This window comes from Geotrypetes seraphini, chromosome 9, assembly GCF_902459505.1.
Source record: "Geotrypetes seraphini chromosome 9, aGeoSer1.1, whole genome shotgun sequence".
Taxonomy (NCBI): domain Eukaryota; kingdom Metazoa; phylum Chordata; class Amphibia; order Gymnophiona; family Dermophiidae; genus Geotrypetes; species Geotrypetes seraphini.
In genome coordinates, this window is record NC_047092.1 from 156,183,979 (window position 1) to 156,197,402 (window position 13,424).

Below are 13,424 nucleotides of genomic sequence, written 5' to 3' on the forward strand. Positions count from 1 at the left end.
CGAGAAAACACCTTCCAGGGATTCAAGATAAAGTTAGAGAAGTTCCTGCTAAACCAGAATGTTCACAGGTGAGGCTAGTCTCAGTTAGGACACTGGTCTTTGACCTAAGGGCCACCATGGGAGCAGACATCTGGGCACGATGGACCACTGGTCTGACTCAGCAGCAGCAATTCTTATGTTCTTATGTGTACACATCAGCCGCATCCAAGACTCAGTGCATACATAAACACACTTCTGCTTTTTAAAAGTGCTCATATTGTACGCACGGGAAACTTGTGCACAAAAATGCCATATTAAGAAATGACTGCCTCAGACCCTTTTATTTTCTCTTGTCTGTCGTATACAGTACTCCCCCCAAATTCGCGGGGGTTCTGTTCCAGGAACCCCCATGAATTTCAAAAAACTGCAAATGCGGTTTTTCGCCTGTCAAAAAGCTGGAGCGGCAGCAGGTGAGGAAAATCACTTGCGGTCTGCTCCGACCACCTCTTCCTGTAGTAAAGTCAGGCTACACCAATCAGGAGTTGCTTTGACACGCAGCTCCTGATTGGTGTAGCCTGACTTTACTACAGGAAGAGGCGGTCGGAGTAGACTATGAATAAGCGAGTCTGCAATTTGTGAGGGAACACTTACTTTAAAAAAAACAAAAACAAAAAACCTCACAGCCCATATAGCTGCAAGCCTGATAGAGCAGACCCCACTGGCTCTCTAAGCTGTAGTCTGTGCCTAAAGTGTGGCCAGATAAACAGTTGAGGCTCCACTAGAGAAATAAATCTGGGGGAGGTGGGAGATATAGGGGGAGGGACTCCACCTTTTCGAGTATGGCACCCCCGAAGTCAGTAGAACCTCTGAGAGGGTCCCCAAAGCTCTGTCCAGACAGCAAAAAGGGATAAGAAAAAGGTTTCTAATCAGATCCAACAGGCCTTAACTAACCAAAGGAAAGACTGTACACAAGCTTACCACTCCACCTGCTGGAGACTGAGAACAGATTGATTGTAGATGGGACTGCACAGACCATTTGTACTGCAGCCAAAAGTCAATATCTCAATCTCCACCTGCTGGCAGAGGAGCATAAACTAATCCGTTCTGTGCTGGTCTGGAGGGACGCTAAAGAAGAATGTATTTTAAGGCACTGTGGTTTCATTCACCTTTGTCAGCTTTTTCCTTTACCTGCCAATGACGGCGCTGCTTTCATTCTTCACAGATTCATAAATTTGTCTTTCATCCTCTGAAAGTGTTATGTGCTGAACAAATACCTTACGCTCAGGCAATTCCAATACTGCCTTTCCATTCACTTTACTTGTTTTTGTCCGTCTCAATGTAATATTTTTAACTAGAGCCTGTAGTCGTCTAAAAACAAAAAACAAAATGTCTCAACGACAGTAAAATCAAATCAGTGTCACTGTTACTGAAGATATTAGTAAAGCAGAAGTCACTAATAATTAGTAATTATAAATAAATATATTTGACTAATTAAATGAATGCTTTAAATCAGGGGGTGTCCAACCTTTTGGCTTCCCTGGGCCGCATTGGCCGAAAAAAAATGTTTCTGGGGCCGTACAAAAGTGCAAATGCTGCAGCAAGACAGAGGAGGGAGACAGCAAGATGGTAAACACCCTGGGGCAGCAGAGGAAAATACTGCATCGCCCTCGACCAGGGCCACACAAAATACTTCACGGGGCCACATGCGGCCCTCAAGTCGCAGGTTGGACACCCCTGCTTTAAATAGACCCAACCCAGCATTGATGCATCCCACACACCCACAAAATGGCACTGACCATTGATCTTGGACTCCTAATAAATCTTATCTGGAAACAGTTTCCAAAGAACAATAATCTATTAGGAGACAGCTAAATTTGTGGAGAGAACTAAAATGTCTGTATGCACTGGATGCTGTAAAAATAACCTCTCTGTATAGTAATACAATATAATATAAAAATATACTTTTAATTCTTAAAAGATTTCATCTCCTTAAAATTTTATACCCATGTACTTTTGTGAATATATGAGTTATTAGATGCCGTCGACTCATGTTCAAGTCCTAGTGACTTCCTGAACATCAAGTTTTCATTGCAAAATATAAAAGTAGATTGCCAGGTCATCTGAAAATTCAAAAACAACCCCCCACAAAAAAAAAAAAAAAAAGACAGAGCTCCTCAGGGGTTGCTGTTTATCTGCACTAAACCTGTGTGCTACAAAAGGAGAAATTAGATCCTTAATATTAATCTGTAGTGTGTTTGTCTGACCTTGGCTACATCCATATTCAGAATTTTATTCACCAACTTTTCGTATGCTTCTATTGGGCGTGGCCTTAACTAACACATATGTTTGTATCTAACTAGAGTTACCCAGACGAAAAGCAGGCGTTTTTGTAAAAAAACTCCACAAAATTCTCCACAAACACATCTTATTCATTATCCATTCCATAGCGCCCCCTAGAGTCCACGAGCCACTATTCAAGATGCATTTCCTCGAGATACTCCTTAGAGTATTTAGAACCAGTATCTAATTTAATGTCCATGTCATCAGCCATCTGACAAAGAAAGGAAGAGAATGACAGCTGATCTGCCAAGGCCTTGCCTCGAAAAGGGCTCGATGACCTTGAGGCGCCTCGAGTGGAGAACGAAGGCAAAGCCTCTCTGGAAAAGTGGCAATCCAAAGAATATGGAGACTTGGAGGAGGCAATGGAAGCAGCTGAGTCCTTGGGGTCTGGAAGCGGTGACCTCGATCGAGGAGTTGGAGGCCTTGAAGAGCTGGAAGGTCTAGAATGAGGCCTGGAAAAGGAAGGCTGCTCCTTGGAAGAAGACCTGCACCTCGATGGATGCCTCAATTAAGGCCTCAATCGACGACGAAAGTGGTGCCTGGAAGCAGGTCTCGAGTAGGATTGAGGAGACGTTGCCCTATGTATGGAAACAGGCAATGCTGCTGGTGAATGAACAAGGCTAGAAGCTGTAGATCTTAACTCAGTGGTTTCGATCGAGGAATCTCGAAGCATTCCCAAAGACTCTGCTCCTTGTATGGAGTGTGAGAATTCCTGTCGAGACACTCGCAAAGAATCTACTCCTTGCTTAAGAGTGTGGAGATTCCCATCGAGACACTCGCAAAGACTCTGCTCCTTGCATAGAGTGCATAGATGCCAGACCAGACACTCGCAAAGACTCTGCTCCTTGCATAGTGTGTAACTTCAGCTCGAGACTGGAATACAGGAGGTTTAGTCAAGGCAGAACCATATTTGTTCAGTAACTGAACAAATTGCTGCTCCAACATGGTCTGGAGAGAAGCCTGCAATTGTGGATCCGAGTCTGAAACTTGCTGAGGCTAAAGGCCCCAAGGCGATGTGCTTCGACTTGGAGGTCTTGGAGAGCTTGAGGACCACCGCCGGAACCTTCTACATAGGTATCTGACCTGAGGGGAGCTCAGGGGAAGATAAGGCAGGTGTACTCGAGGTCAAAGACGATCTAAACGAGTAAAGTCGAAGGAAGCTCGTGGTAAGAGTCATGGAAGCAGGAGGACCCTCAGTGGAAGGTGGGACCAAGGCAGCACTCGAGGTCGAGGGTGTCACTGAAGAGTCCATCCTGAAAAGCTTTTCCACTAAAACCCGACGACGTTTAAGGGCTCGAGGTTGAAGAGTAGCACATCGCTCGCACAACTTAGGACAATAGTCAGGCCCGAGACACTTAAGGCACCAGCGGTGTGGGTCCGTGAGTGAAATCACTAGCGGTCCGCAACACTGAATCTGCCAGACCTCCGGGAGATGAAGAAACCCCGGCATAAGCGGCAGGAGAAGCCCAAGTGTCACCACCACCTCCAGCCAACGAGCAGTGCGTGCGGGAAGGGGAAGCCGGATCTCCCTCGAGGCAGCTAGACCATTTCATGCACTCGCCAGACACATCCACTGCTTAGTGCCCACATAAAATGCACTTGTTCTACTTTTTTGAAGTATTCATAATGAATGTGTCAAAAACCCCCATACAAAAACAGCAGCCTCATGACCACTGTATGCTCCTTTAATTTCTTGTCTTTTCTTTTTACTTTTCTCAGATCACCAGCTGTATCAAGAAAGCAGACCCCACAGGTACTCTAAACTGTAGTCTGTGCTGAACAGGTGGCCAAGCGTACAATTGAGGCTCCTCTAATGTCAGCAAACCTGGGGAGGTGGGGGAAATGGAGAGAGGGACTCGACCCTTCTCAGTGTGGCACCCCCGTGATCAGGACCCCTGAAAGGCTCCCCTCAAGCTCTATCTGGACAGCAAAGGGGACAAGAAAGATTCACTAAACCAGATCCAAAAGGCCCAAAACAAACTTCAGCAAAGACTGCACAAGCTTACCACTCCACCTGCTGGAGACTGAGGAAAGACTGATTGTAATAGGGACTGCACAGCCCACTTGTACTGTAGTCTGTAGCCAAAAGTTAATATCTCAGTCTCCACCTGCTGGCAGAGGAGCGTAAACCCATCCGTTTCTGTGCCGATCTGGAGGGAGGTTAAAGAAATGGGCAATTTTCAAACTGTCCATGTTGGGAGAAAGTCCATGTAGACCTTTACTTGTGAAATCTGTATCAAGTTTCAGAGAGAAAGTATGCAAGGAATACCACTTTGAACATGACAGTACAAAATAACTACAACTTTTGCACCTGTTATTTTTATGCAGGTACAGTACTTTATTTTTGTTTTAATAAAAAAAAAAAAGACATGCAGCTATATGTTGTTCTTCTTCTTCCCCCCTCCCCCAACAAACTCTCGCTGGAAAAGCTTCTCTAAATAATAATTCACAATTTTTAATCTCCTTGTCAACCAGTGGTTTACAAAACTACTGAAGCAATTGTTTAAACTGGAATCTCAGTTTAGGCAACCTATTGCCATGCACTTGGCGCCAATTCTATAACGGCATTCTGACACCAAAAGTCTGTTACGGAAAATACCAGTATGTGTCAGCATTGGCATACCCATGTTTAGGCATGTCCTCTTACGCTATGTCAAGGCAGGCATAAGCTGGTACACCTAAGTGTACCAAATGATACATATAACTCATACATAGTAACATGGTAGATGACGGCAGATATAGACTCGAATGGTCCATCCAGTCTGCCCAACCTGATTCAATTTAAATTTTTTAAATTTTTATTCTTCTTAGCTATTTCTGGGCAAGAATCCAAAGCTCTACCCGGTACTGTGCTTGGTTCCAACTCCTGAAATCTCCATCAAAACTCACTCCAGCCCAACTACACCCTCCCAGCCATTGAAGCCCTCTAAAAACTATGCATGTACGGTAACTCCTTGCAGTTAGACACTAAGGCTTGTGGAATAGCATTTAAAGCACACAGCATCTAATTAAGCTAATAGTTAAGCTCTGGAACTCATTGACAGAGGATGTGGTAACAACAGTAGTTAGTGAGCTGAGTTTAAAAAAAGGTTTGGACAAGTTTCTGGAGAAAAAAATTCATAGTCTGCTATTGAGACAGACATAGGAGAATCATTGATTGACATTTACATAAGAACATAAGAATAGCCATACCGGGTCAAACCAATGGTCCATCTAGCCCAGTATCCTATTACCACAGTGGCCAATCCAGGTCATAAGTGCATGGCAGAAACTCAAATATTAGAAACATTCCATGTTACCAATCCCTGTGTCTGTGCTAGTAAGGTTTATTCTCCTTATAATTAATGGAAGCTTCAACTGTTAGTGTATAGCTTGAGCAAGTCATTTTATCTCCTATTGCACTTTAGGATAGAGACTTGTTCTACTTGAATAAACTTATGGGGCAATTCTGTAAATTGGCGCCTAGAAGTATGTGCCAATTAGGCGCATCAAAAGCATCATTGATTGACATTTACATAAGAACATAAGAATAGCCATACCGGGTCAAACCAATGGTCCATCTAGCCCAGTATCCTATTACCACAGTGGCCAATCCAGGTCATAAGTGCATGGCAGAAACTCAAATATTAGAAACATTCCATGTTACCAATCCCTGGCAAGCAGTGGATGCTTTTGATGCGCCTAATTGGCACATACTTCTAGGCGCCAATTTACAGAATTGCCCCATAAGTTTATTCAAGTAGAACAAGTCTCTATCCTAAAGTGCAATAGGAGATAAAATGACTTGCTCAAGCTATACACTAACAGTTGAAGCTTCCATTAATTATAAGGAGAATAAACCTTACTAGCACAGACATTGAGAACTCTTTTCTCCCCAATTTTCAAGACTGACTTACACACAGTCAGTTTACTCTATCTTTGAAGAACTGTGAATTCTGTAATATCTTTGATTATTATTGGAAAACCACCATCTATTCCTCGTACCGAAGTCCTTCTTGATCTCCCATAGTGACGGGCCGCTGGATTGTTCGATGCCACCATTCTCTGTCAGCAAATGGTTTTAGTTTTAAAAAACAGAAGAGAGACCACAAGTCCTTCAAAGAATTCTGAATAGGAGTACCTAAAACAAAATTAACATCAGATCAGATATGATCCCTTTTTTAAAAAAAAACAATTTAGATTCTTTCCTGAGAGAAAAGAATAAACTTGTCCCCATCCTGAAAGGCTTAACATTAACCTCGGGATAGCATAGATTTATTACCGCCACCTGCCAAAGACTGAAAACAGATAGACTTGACTAAGGGTGATAGCACAGTCTGTTTATAGCTAACTTTGAAGTCAGGAATTCTTAGTCTCCACCTGCTGGTAGAGGTGCATAACCCACAAGTTGCTTACCTGTAATAGAGGTTCTCCACTGACAGCAAAGAACATTTTAGACTTAAGATTCCTGCCATCCATGGCTCCTTCCTCCGTCCTGTTTCTTCAGCCACTCCTGGAGTTGCAGTTCTCCCCTCACACAATTTAAAAATTAAAAATGTATATTACCTGTCAGTATCCATCTTCTTTCTGCTTCTAAGTCTACTGCTGCTTTGGTCTGCTGAGCATTTGGGTTTCGGATCGTATGTCCTTCATCCAGTACAACTCGAAGCCACTTGACTTTATGTAAGGGGCTATTGCTCCTACACTGAAATAAAGAAGTTACCTATCATTTTTTTGTTCAGGTTAAAGTATTTATAAGCTTAAATCTTCTAGATGTTAAGAAGTATATAGACTGGCACATAAAAGCATGATAACAAGATAACTGTACACAAGACAAAAAAATCATTTCATCAAAATGGAAGGTTCTCAACAGCATTTCATAAAGTTGTAGGGGAGAGATTTAAAAATCAGCCACAGGAAGCCATAACCAACTTTGAAAAATATATATAATGAAAACTGGATTATCCAAAAACAAGAGGTTTATAAAATGCTCCCAAAGACCCCCTTTATATTTTCTTCCTACAGTAGTAATCAACCACTGGAAAATAGCAAATACAATTAAACTGTTATTCTCCAACAACATGGGGGAGGGGGTGTTGTCGTGTTTGATATGTATTAATGATACTGCAGAAAAAAACAAAAAAAACTTTGTGGAGTGACGATGTTCCTAAATGGACTTTATTTGAAAGTATCAAAGTTCCAAAGGTACACTAAAATCATCCACATAAAATAATTCCATCCACATAAAAGTAAATCATCCACATAAGAGCCTTAAAGGACCTAGTCCGCTAGGGATACAGGACCCAACACGGTCCGCATTTCAACAAAAAGTCTTCTTCAGGGGTCCCATAAAGGTGTGTACGTGGGAAACAATTGTGTGGTGAACCGGAAGTGAGACACTGCTTGCATTTGCAATGGAAAGGGGATACTGCATGCATTCTTAGATTGTTGTTCTGCTAGCATTGATTAATCACTCTGTTGCCATGTCATTGTTTTCTTATTTTCTACTTATTGCCTTACTTTTGTATTTGTTGGTCTACAGGTGCTGTTTTCAATAAAAATTGTTGAATCATTAATTGTTATTCTCCAATTTGATGATATTTTTGCAAACTGCTGACATTTATCTTAGAATATGCTTAATTAGGGTTTATTGCAGTTGTCTGCCTCTGACAACTTGTTCTGACTCAATCTTTGATTTGACTGTATTCACTGAAGCTTAAAAACCATTTCAGTCAGTTCAGCAGGGCAATGCTTCCATTTCTGTCCTCACTAGGAGAAATATGAAAGGTATTAGCCCTGCAAGGGATCACTTTTAGGGTGGCAAACAGAAGTAACGGGGGGGGGGGGGGGAAGACACTGCTTGTCCTGGGATGGGTAATATGGAACGTTGCTAATATTTGTGTTTCTGCCAAGTACTGTGATCTGGATTGACCTCTGTTGGACAACAGGATACTAGGCTAGATAAACCATTGGTCTGACCTATTGTGTTTCCCCGAAAATAAGACCTATCCCTAAAATAAGCCCTAGCATGATTTTTAAAGATACTCCTAATATAAGCCCTACCCTAAAAATAAGCCCTAGTTAAGATCGACCCCCGAAGCCCCCCATCCCCCGAATGCCACCATCCCTGACACTAGTGCTACCCAATTCGCTGAAAAAAATCAGACTCGTCAATTCAGTGACATCCACTCCAGTGAGACCTGACATACCTCCGCTCTGAGGCCTCCTAAAGGAGCAGCAGCACTCTGAATGGGCTGCTTCGCAGCCTTCCCCTCCGGGGCCTTCCCTCTGCCACATCAGTGATGCAGCAGAAGGAAGGCCGCAAAGCAGCCCTTACAGAGAGCTGCCACCGCTGCTGTTTTTGGAGGCCTCAGAGGTACAGTATGTCAGTCTCACGGTGGGAGGGTCAGTGAGGTTCTGCGGCACAGGGGGATGGGAGGGAGGGGAGGAAAGATGCTGCACATGGGGGGATGAGGAGAGAGGAGAAAGGAAAGAGTAAAAATTGAGGGAGAAGTGATTGCTGTACATGAAAAAAAAAAAAAAAAAAAGACATCCCCCGAAAATAAGCCCTAATGCGTTTTTGAAGCCAAAAATAATATTTGACCCTGTCTTATTTGGGGGGAAACACAGTAGTATGATTATTCTTATAACCAATTGCAAAAACAGATACTGCCGGATACATGGTGAAAAAACACTGGCCCTAGAGCATAGCAGTTCCAAAGAACTTGGCAAGAAGATTTCTGTAATTTTCTAGTGGTTCTGATTAAGGCTGTGCTTCAGTGTAACAAAAGTATGCATCATATAGGCTGTAAAGCCTCTATATTTCAATAAATTGCATGACAGGATTTTATTTTTTATCTAAGGTTTGACTCTGCCAAAACTTGTGGAATATCTGTACCTGAACAAATACTTACTGCATAATCATGTGTCAAAACACTGTATGTAGTTAACACAACATCTTGTTTTGAAAGGACTGCTGATTCTTTACTACGATCGGGACCATAATAAACATATATATTCAAGTGCACAGTTGGTTTTACATGTTGTTCGAACTGGTCCTGGAAAGAAACAGTTTTATTGAAATTGCTGCATATTTGGGGGGGGGGTTTCAAGTAAAAATCAAAAGAGCACATATAAAATGCACAATTTAAGCACACAGAAGCTGTTGCGCAATAATCTAACTTATTTAAACAAGAATCTACAAAAGGCGAGCCCATTTGCCACCTGTTCAGTACCCTACAGAAAGCATGAAAATCTGACCTTACCAATATAAGACAAAAAAAACCCGAAAAACCTCAACAGGACAAACTCCAGTGCTATTCAAAAAGAAAGATTAGGCTTTGATCTCAATAATCTTCTTTCTTGTAGATGTGTCTAATGGTCCTGAGCTGTAGGGTTTTGCATCTGAACCCACAAGTTTTTTGCTGAAACTGTCAAATCATGTTTTCAATTCCACCTCCTTCCCAAGGAGCAGCTCTTACCCTCTCGGATTGTACAAAAGCAATCAAGAAGCACTATAATGAAAGACATAACTAGAAAGAGGGAGGAATCCCCGATAGTACAATTTTGTCCTGCTCTGTAACAAACATTACTAATAAACATTATAACATTCAAACAGTTGTTATAAAAACACATACAAAAATGTGTGCCACCAGCACTAAGTTTTATATAGAACTCGTAGCTATTCGTAAGTATCTTAGCTAGGGGAGACACATAGGATCAGTCTAAGACTTCACCATCAAGTCTACGGAGAACCCACGTTATAAGTAAGCAACTTTGCTATCACCTAACGTACAGACTCCCAAGTAGATGTAACAGGTTTTAGTTGATACAACATATCAAATGCTAGTCATGTAACATGAAGTCTAGATTATGAGTACCAAGACTAGTTTCCATATACTTCCCAAAAAGGTGACTTCATTCATACTATCCACATGAATTTGCACTGTTTAGCATACATTGCTTTTTCAGCAGACGGTAGAACAAGCCTGGTCCTTTTTCAAGGACACGGTGAGCGAGGCGCAAAATCTATATATCCCCAGATTCAGAAAAGGGTGCAACAAGAGTCGAATAAAAGACCCGGCGTGGATAACTAAAATAGTGAAGGAAGCGATAAACAATAAGAAAAATTCATTCAGAAAATGGAAAAGGGACAAAACTGAGGTAAACTGGAGAGAGCATAGGAAATATCAAAAAGAATGTCACCGTGTGGTTCGAAAAGCCAAAAGAGAGTATGAAGAGAGACTAGCCAGGGAAGCACGAAATTTCAAACCGTTCTTTAGATATGTTAAAGGGAAACAGCCGGCTAGGGAGGAGGTGGGACCACTGGATGACGGAGACAGGAAGGGAGCGGTGAAGGAAGAGAAAGAGGTCGCAGAAAGACTTAACATGTTCTTTTCATCTGTATTCACAAACGAAGACACAACCAACATACCGGAACCTGAGCAATTCTTCAATGGAAATCAAGCACAAAAGTTAACATCCATAGAAGTGAGCCTTGATGATGTGCGCAGACAGATAGAAAAACTAAAAACTGACAAATCCCCGGGTCCGGATGGAATCCATCCAAGGGTGCTGAAGGAACTAAAGGAGGAAATAGCGGAACTACTACAGCAAATTTGCAACCTATCTCTGAAAACAGGTGTGATTCCAGAGGATTGGAAGATAGCCAACGTTACGCCCATCTTTAAAAAGGGATCAAGAGGAGACCCGGGAAACTACAGACCAGTGAGTCTGACCTCTGTTCCGGGGAAAATGGCGGAAGCACTAATAAAAGAAAAAATTGATGAACATTTTGAAAAACACGAACTTCTGATAACCAGCCAACATGGTTTCTGCAGGGGGAGATCGTGTCTGACCAACTTATTGCACTTCTTCGAGGGAATTAACAAACAGATGGACAAAGGAGACCCCATAGACATCATATACCTAGATTTCCAGAAAGCCTTTGACAAGGTGCCTCATGAACGTCTACTCCGGAAACTGAAGAACCATGGGGTGGACGGAGACGTGCATAGATGGATCAGAAACTGGTTGGCGGGTAGGAAACAGAGGGTAGGGGTGAAGGGACACTACTCAGACTGGAGGAAGGTCACGAGTGGTGTTCCGCAGGGCTCAGTGCTCGGGCCGCTGCTATTTAATATATTCATAAATGATCTAGAAACAGGAACAAAGAGTGAGATAATAAAATTTGCGGACGACACCAAACTATTTAGTGGAGCTCGGACAAAGGAGGACTGTGAAAAATTGCAAAGGGACTTGGACAAATTGGGAGAATGGGCAGAGAGATGGCAGATGAAGTTCAATGTTGAGAAATGTAAAGTACTGCATGTGGGAATCAGAAACCCGAGGCACGGCTATACAATGGGAGGGATGTTACTGAATGAGAGTACCCAAGAAAGGGACTTGGGGGTAATGGTGGACATGACAATGAAGCCGACGGCACAGTGCGCAGCGGCCGCCAAGAGAGCGAATAAAATGCTGGGGATAATCAAGAAGGGTATTACAACAAGAACGAAAGAAGTTATCCTGCCGATGTACCGGGCAATGGTGCGTCCGCATCTTGAGTACTGCGTCCAGTATTGGTCGCCATACCTTAAGAAGGATATGGTGTTACTCGAGAGAGTTCAGAGGAGAGCGACACGACTGATAAAGGGGATGGAAGGCCTTTCATATGCTGAGAGATTGGAGAAACTGGGTCTCTTTTCCCTGGAGAAGAGAAGACTTAGAGGGGATATGATAGAGACTTACAAGATCATGAAGGGCATAGAGAGAGTAGAGAGGGACAGATTCTTCAAACTTTCAGAACATAAAAAAACAAGAGGGCATTCGGAAAAGTTGAAAGGGGACAGATTCAAAACGAATGCTAGGAAGTTCTTCTTTACCCAACGTGTGGTGGACACCTGGAATGCGCTTCCAGAGGACGTTATAGGGCAGCGAACGGTACTGGGGTTTAAGAAAGGATTGGACAATTTCCTGCTGGAAAAGGGGATAGAGGGGTATAGATAAAAGATTACTGCACAGGTCCTGGACCTAATGGGCCACCGCGTGAGCGGACTGCTGGGCGCGATGGACCTCAGGTCTGACCCAGCGGAGGCATTTCTTATGTTCTTATCACAGAGAGCTAATAAAATGTGGCACAGGCATATATTCTTCCTCTCAAAGAAAGAATAATAATAAAAAATAAGATGTCAAATAGACACTGTTATATGAATTATATTCTTTTTAACCTGTAAAGATTCAAAAAGCAGTAAAATAAGTTAGCGTACTTAGTGGATCTTTATCATTGGACTACTCTGGGCTAAGACGGAATCCACCCGAGAATACCGAAAGAGCTCAGAGACGAAACAGCGGAGTTACTGCAGCAGATTTGTAATCTATCCTTGAGAACAGGGGTAATCCCAGAGGACTGGAGGATAGCAAATGTTACACCTATCTTCAAAAAAGGATCGAGAGGCGACCCACGGAACTACAGACCGGTGAGCTTAATCTCAGTTCCAGGGAAGATGGCCGAATCATTGATCAAGGAAAGTATCAATGAGTTTTTAGAAAAAAATAATCTGATGAGAACAAGCCAGCATGGTTTCTGTAAAGGAAGATCATGCCAAACGAACCTATTGCATTTCTTTGAGGGGACAGTGAACAACTGGACAAAGGTGACCCTATAGACATCGTATATCTGGATTTCCAAAAAGCCTTCGACAAGGTACCCCACGAGCGCCTACTAAAGAAGCTGTGGAGCCACGGGATGGAAGGGAACCATGCACAGATGGGTCAAAAATTGGCTGGCGGACAGGAAGCAGAGAATTTGAGTAAAGGGACACTACTCTGATTGGAAAGGGGTCACGAGTGGTGTCCCACAGGGGTCAGTGCTGGGACCGCTGCTGTTCAATATATTCATTAATGACCTGGAAACAGGGACGAAGTGTGAAGTTATAAAATTCACGGATGACACAAAACTCTCCAGTAGGGTCAGAACTGTTGAGGAATGCAAAGAACTACAAAGTGACCTGAACAAACTGGGTGAGTGGGCAAAAAGATGGCAGATGAGCTTCAATGTAGAGAAATGTAAAGTCTGCACATAGGGAAAGGGAACCCTTTGTACAGCTATACGATGGGAGGGAGGG

At 42.7% G+C, this 13,424-nt stretch overlaps 1 protein-coding gene across 3 annotated transcripts in view; it reads right to left on the reverse strand.

Moving 5' to 3' along the window:
- Positions 1-13,424, reverse strand: part of HLTF (helicase like transcription factor) — a 92,538-nt gene that overhangs the window by 37,583 nt on the left and 41,531 nt on the right. For all 3 annotated transcript variants that reach the window (XM_033957799.1, XM_033957797.1, XM_033957798.1), the window contains exons 12-15: positions 9,213-9,356; positions 6,865-7,003; positions 6,304-6,439; positions 1,168-1,347 (exon numbers count right to left, since the gene is read on the reverse strand). In XM_033957799.1, coding sequence (XP_033813690.1) covers positions 1,168-1,347; positions 6,304-6,439; positions 6,865-7,003; positions 9,213-9,356 — 599 coding nt within the window. The remainder of the gene's footprint in view (positions 1-1,167; positions 1,348-6,303; positions 6,440-6,864; positions 7,004-9,212; positions 9,357-13,424) is intronic.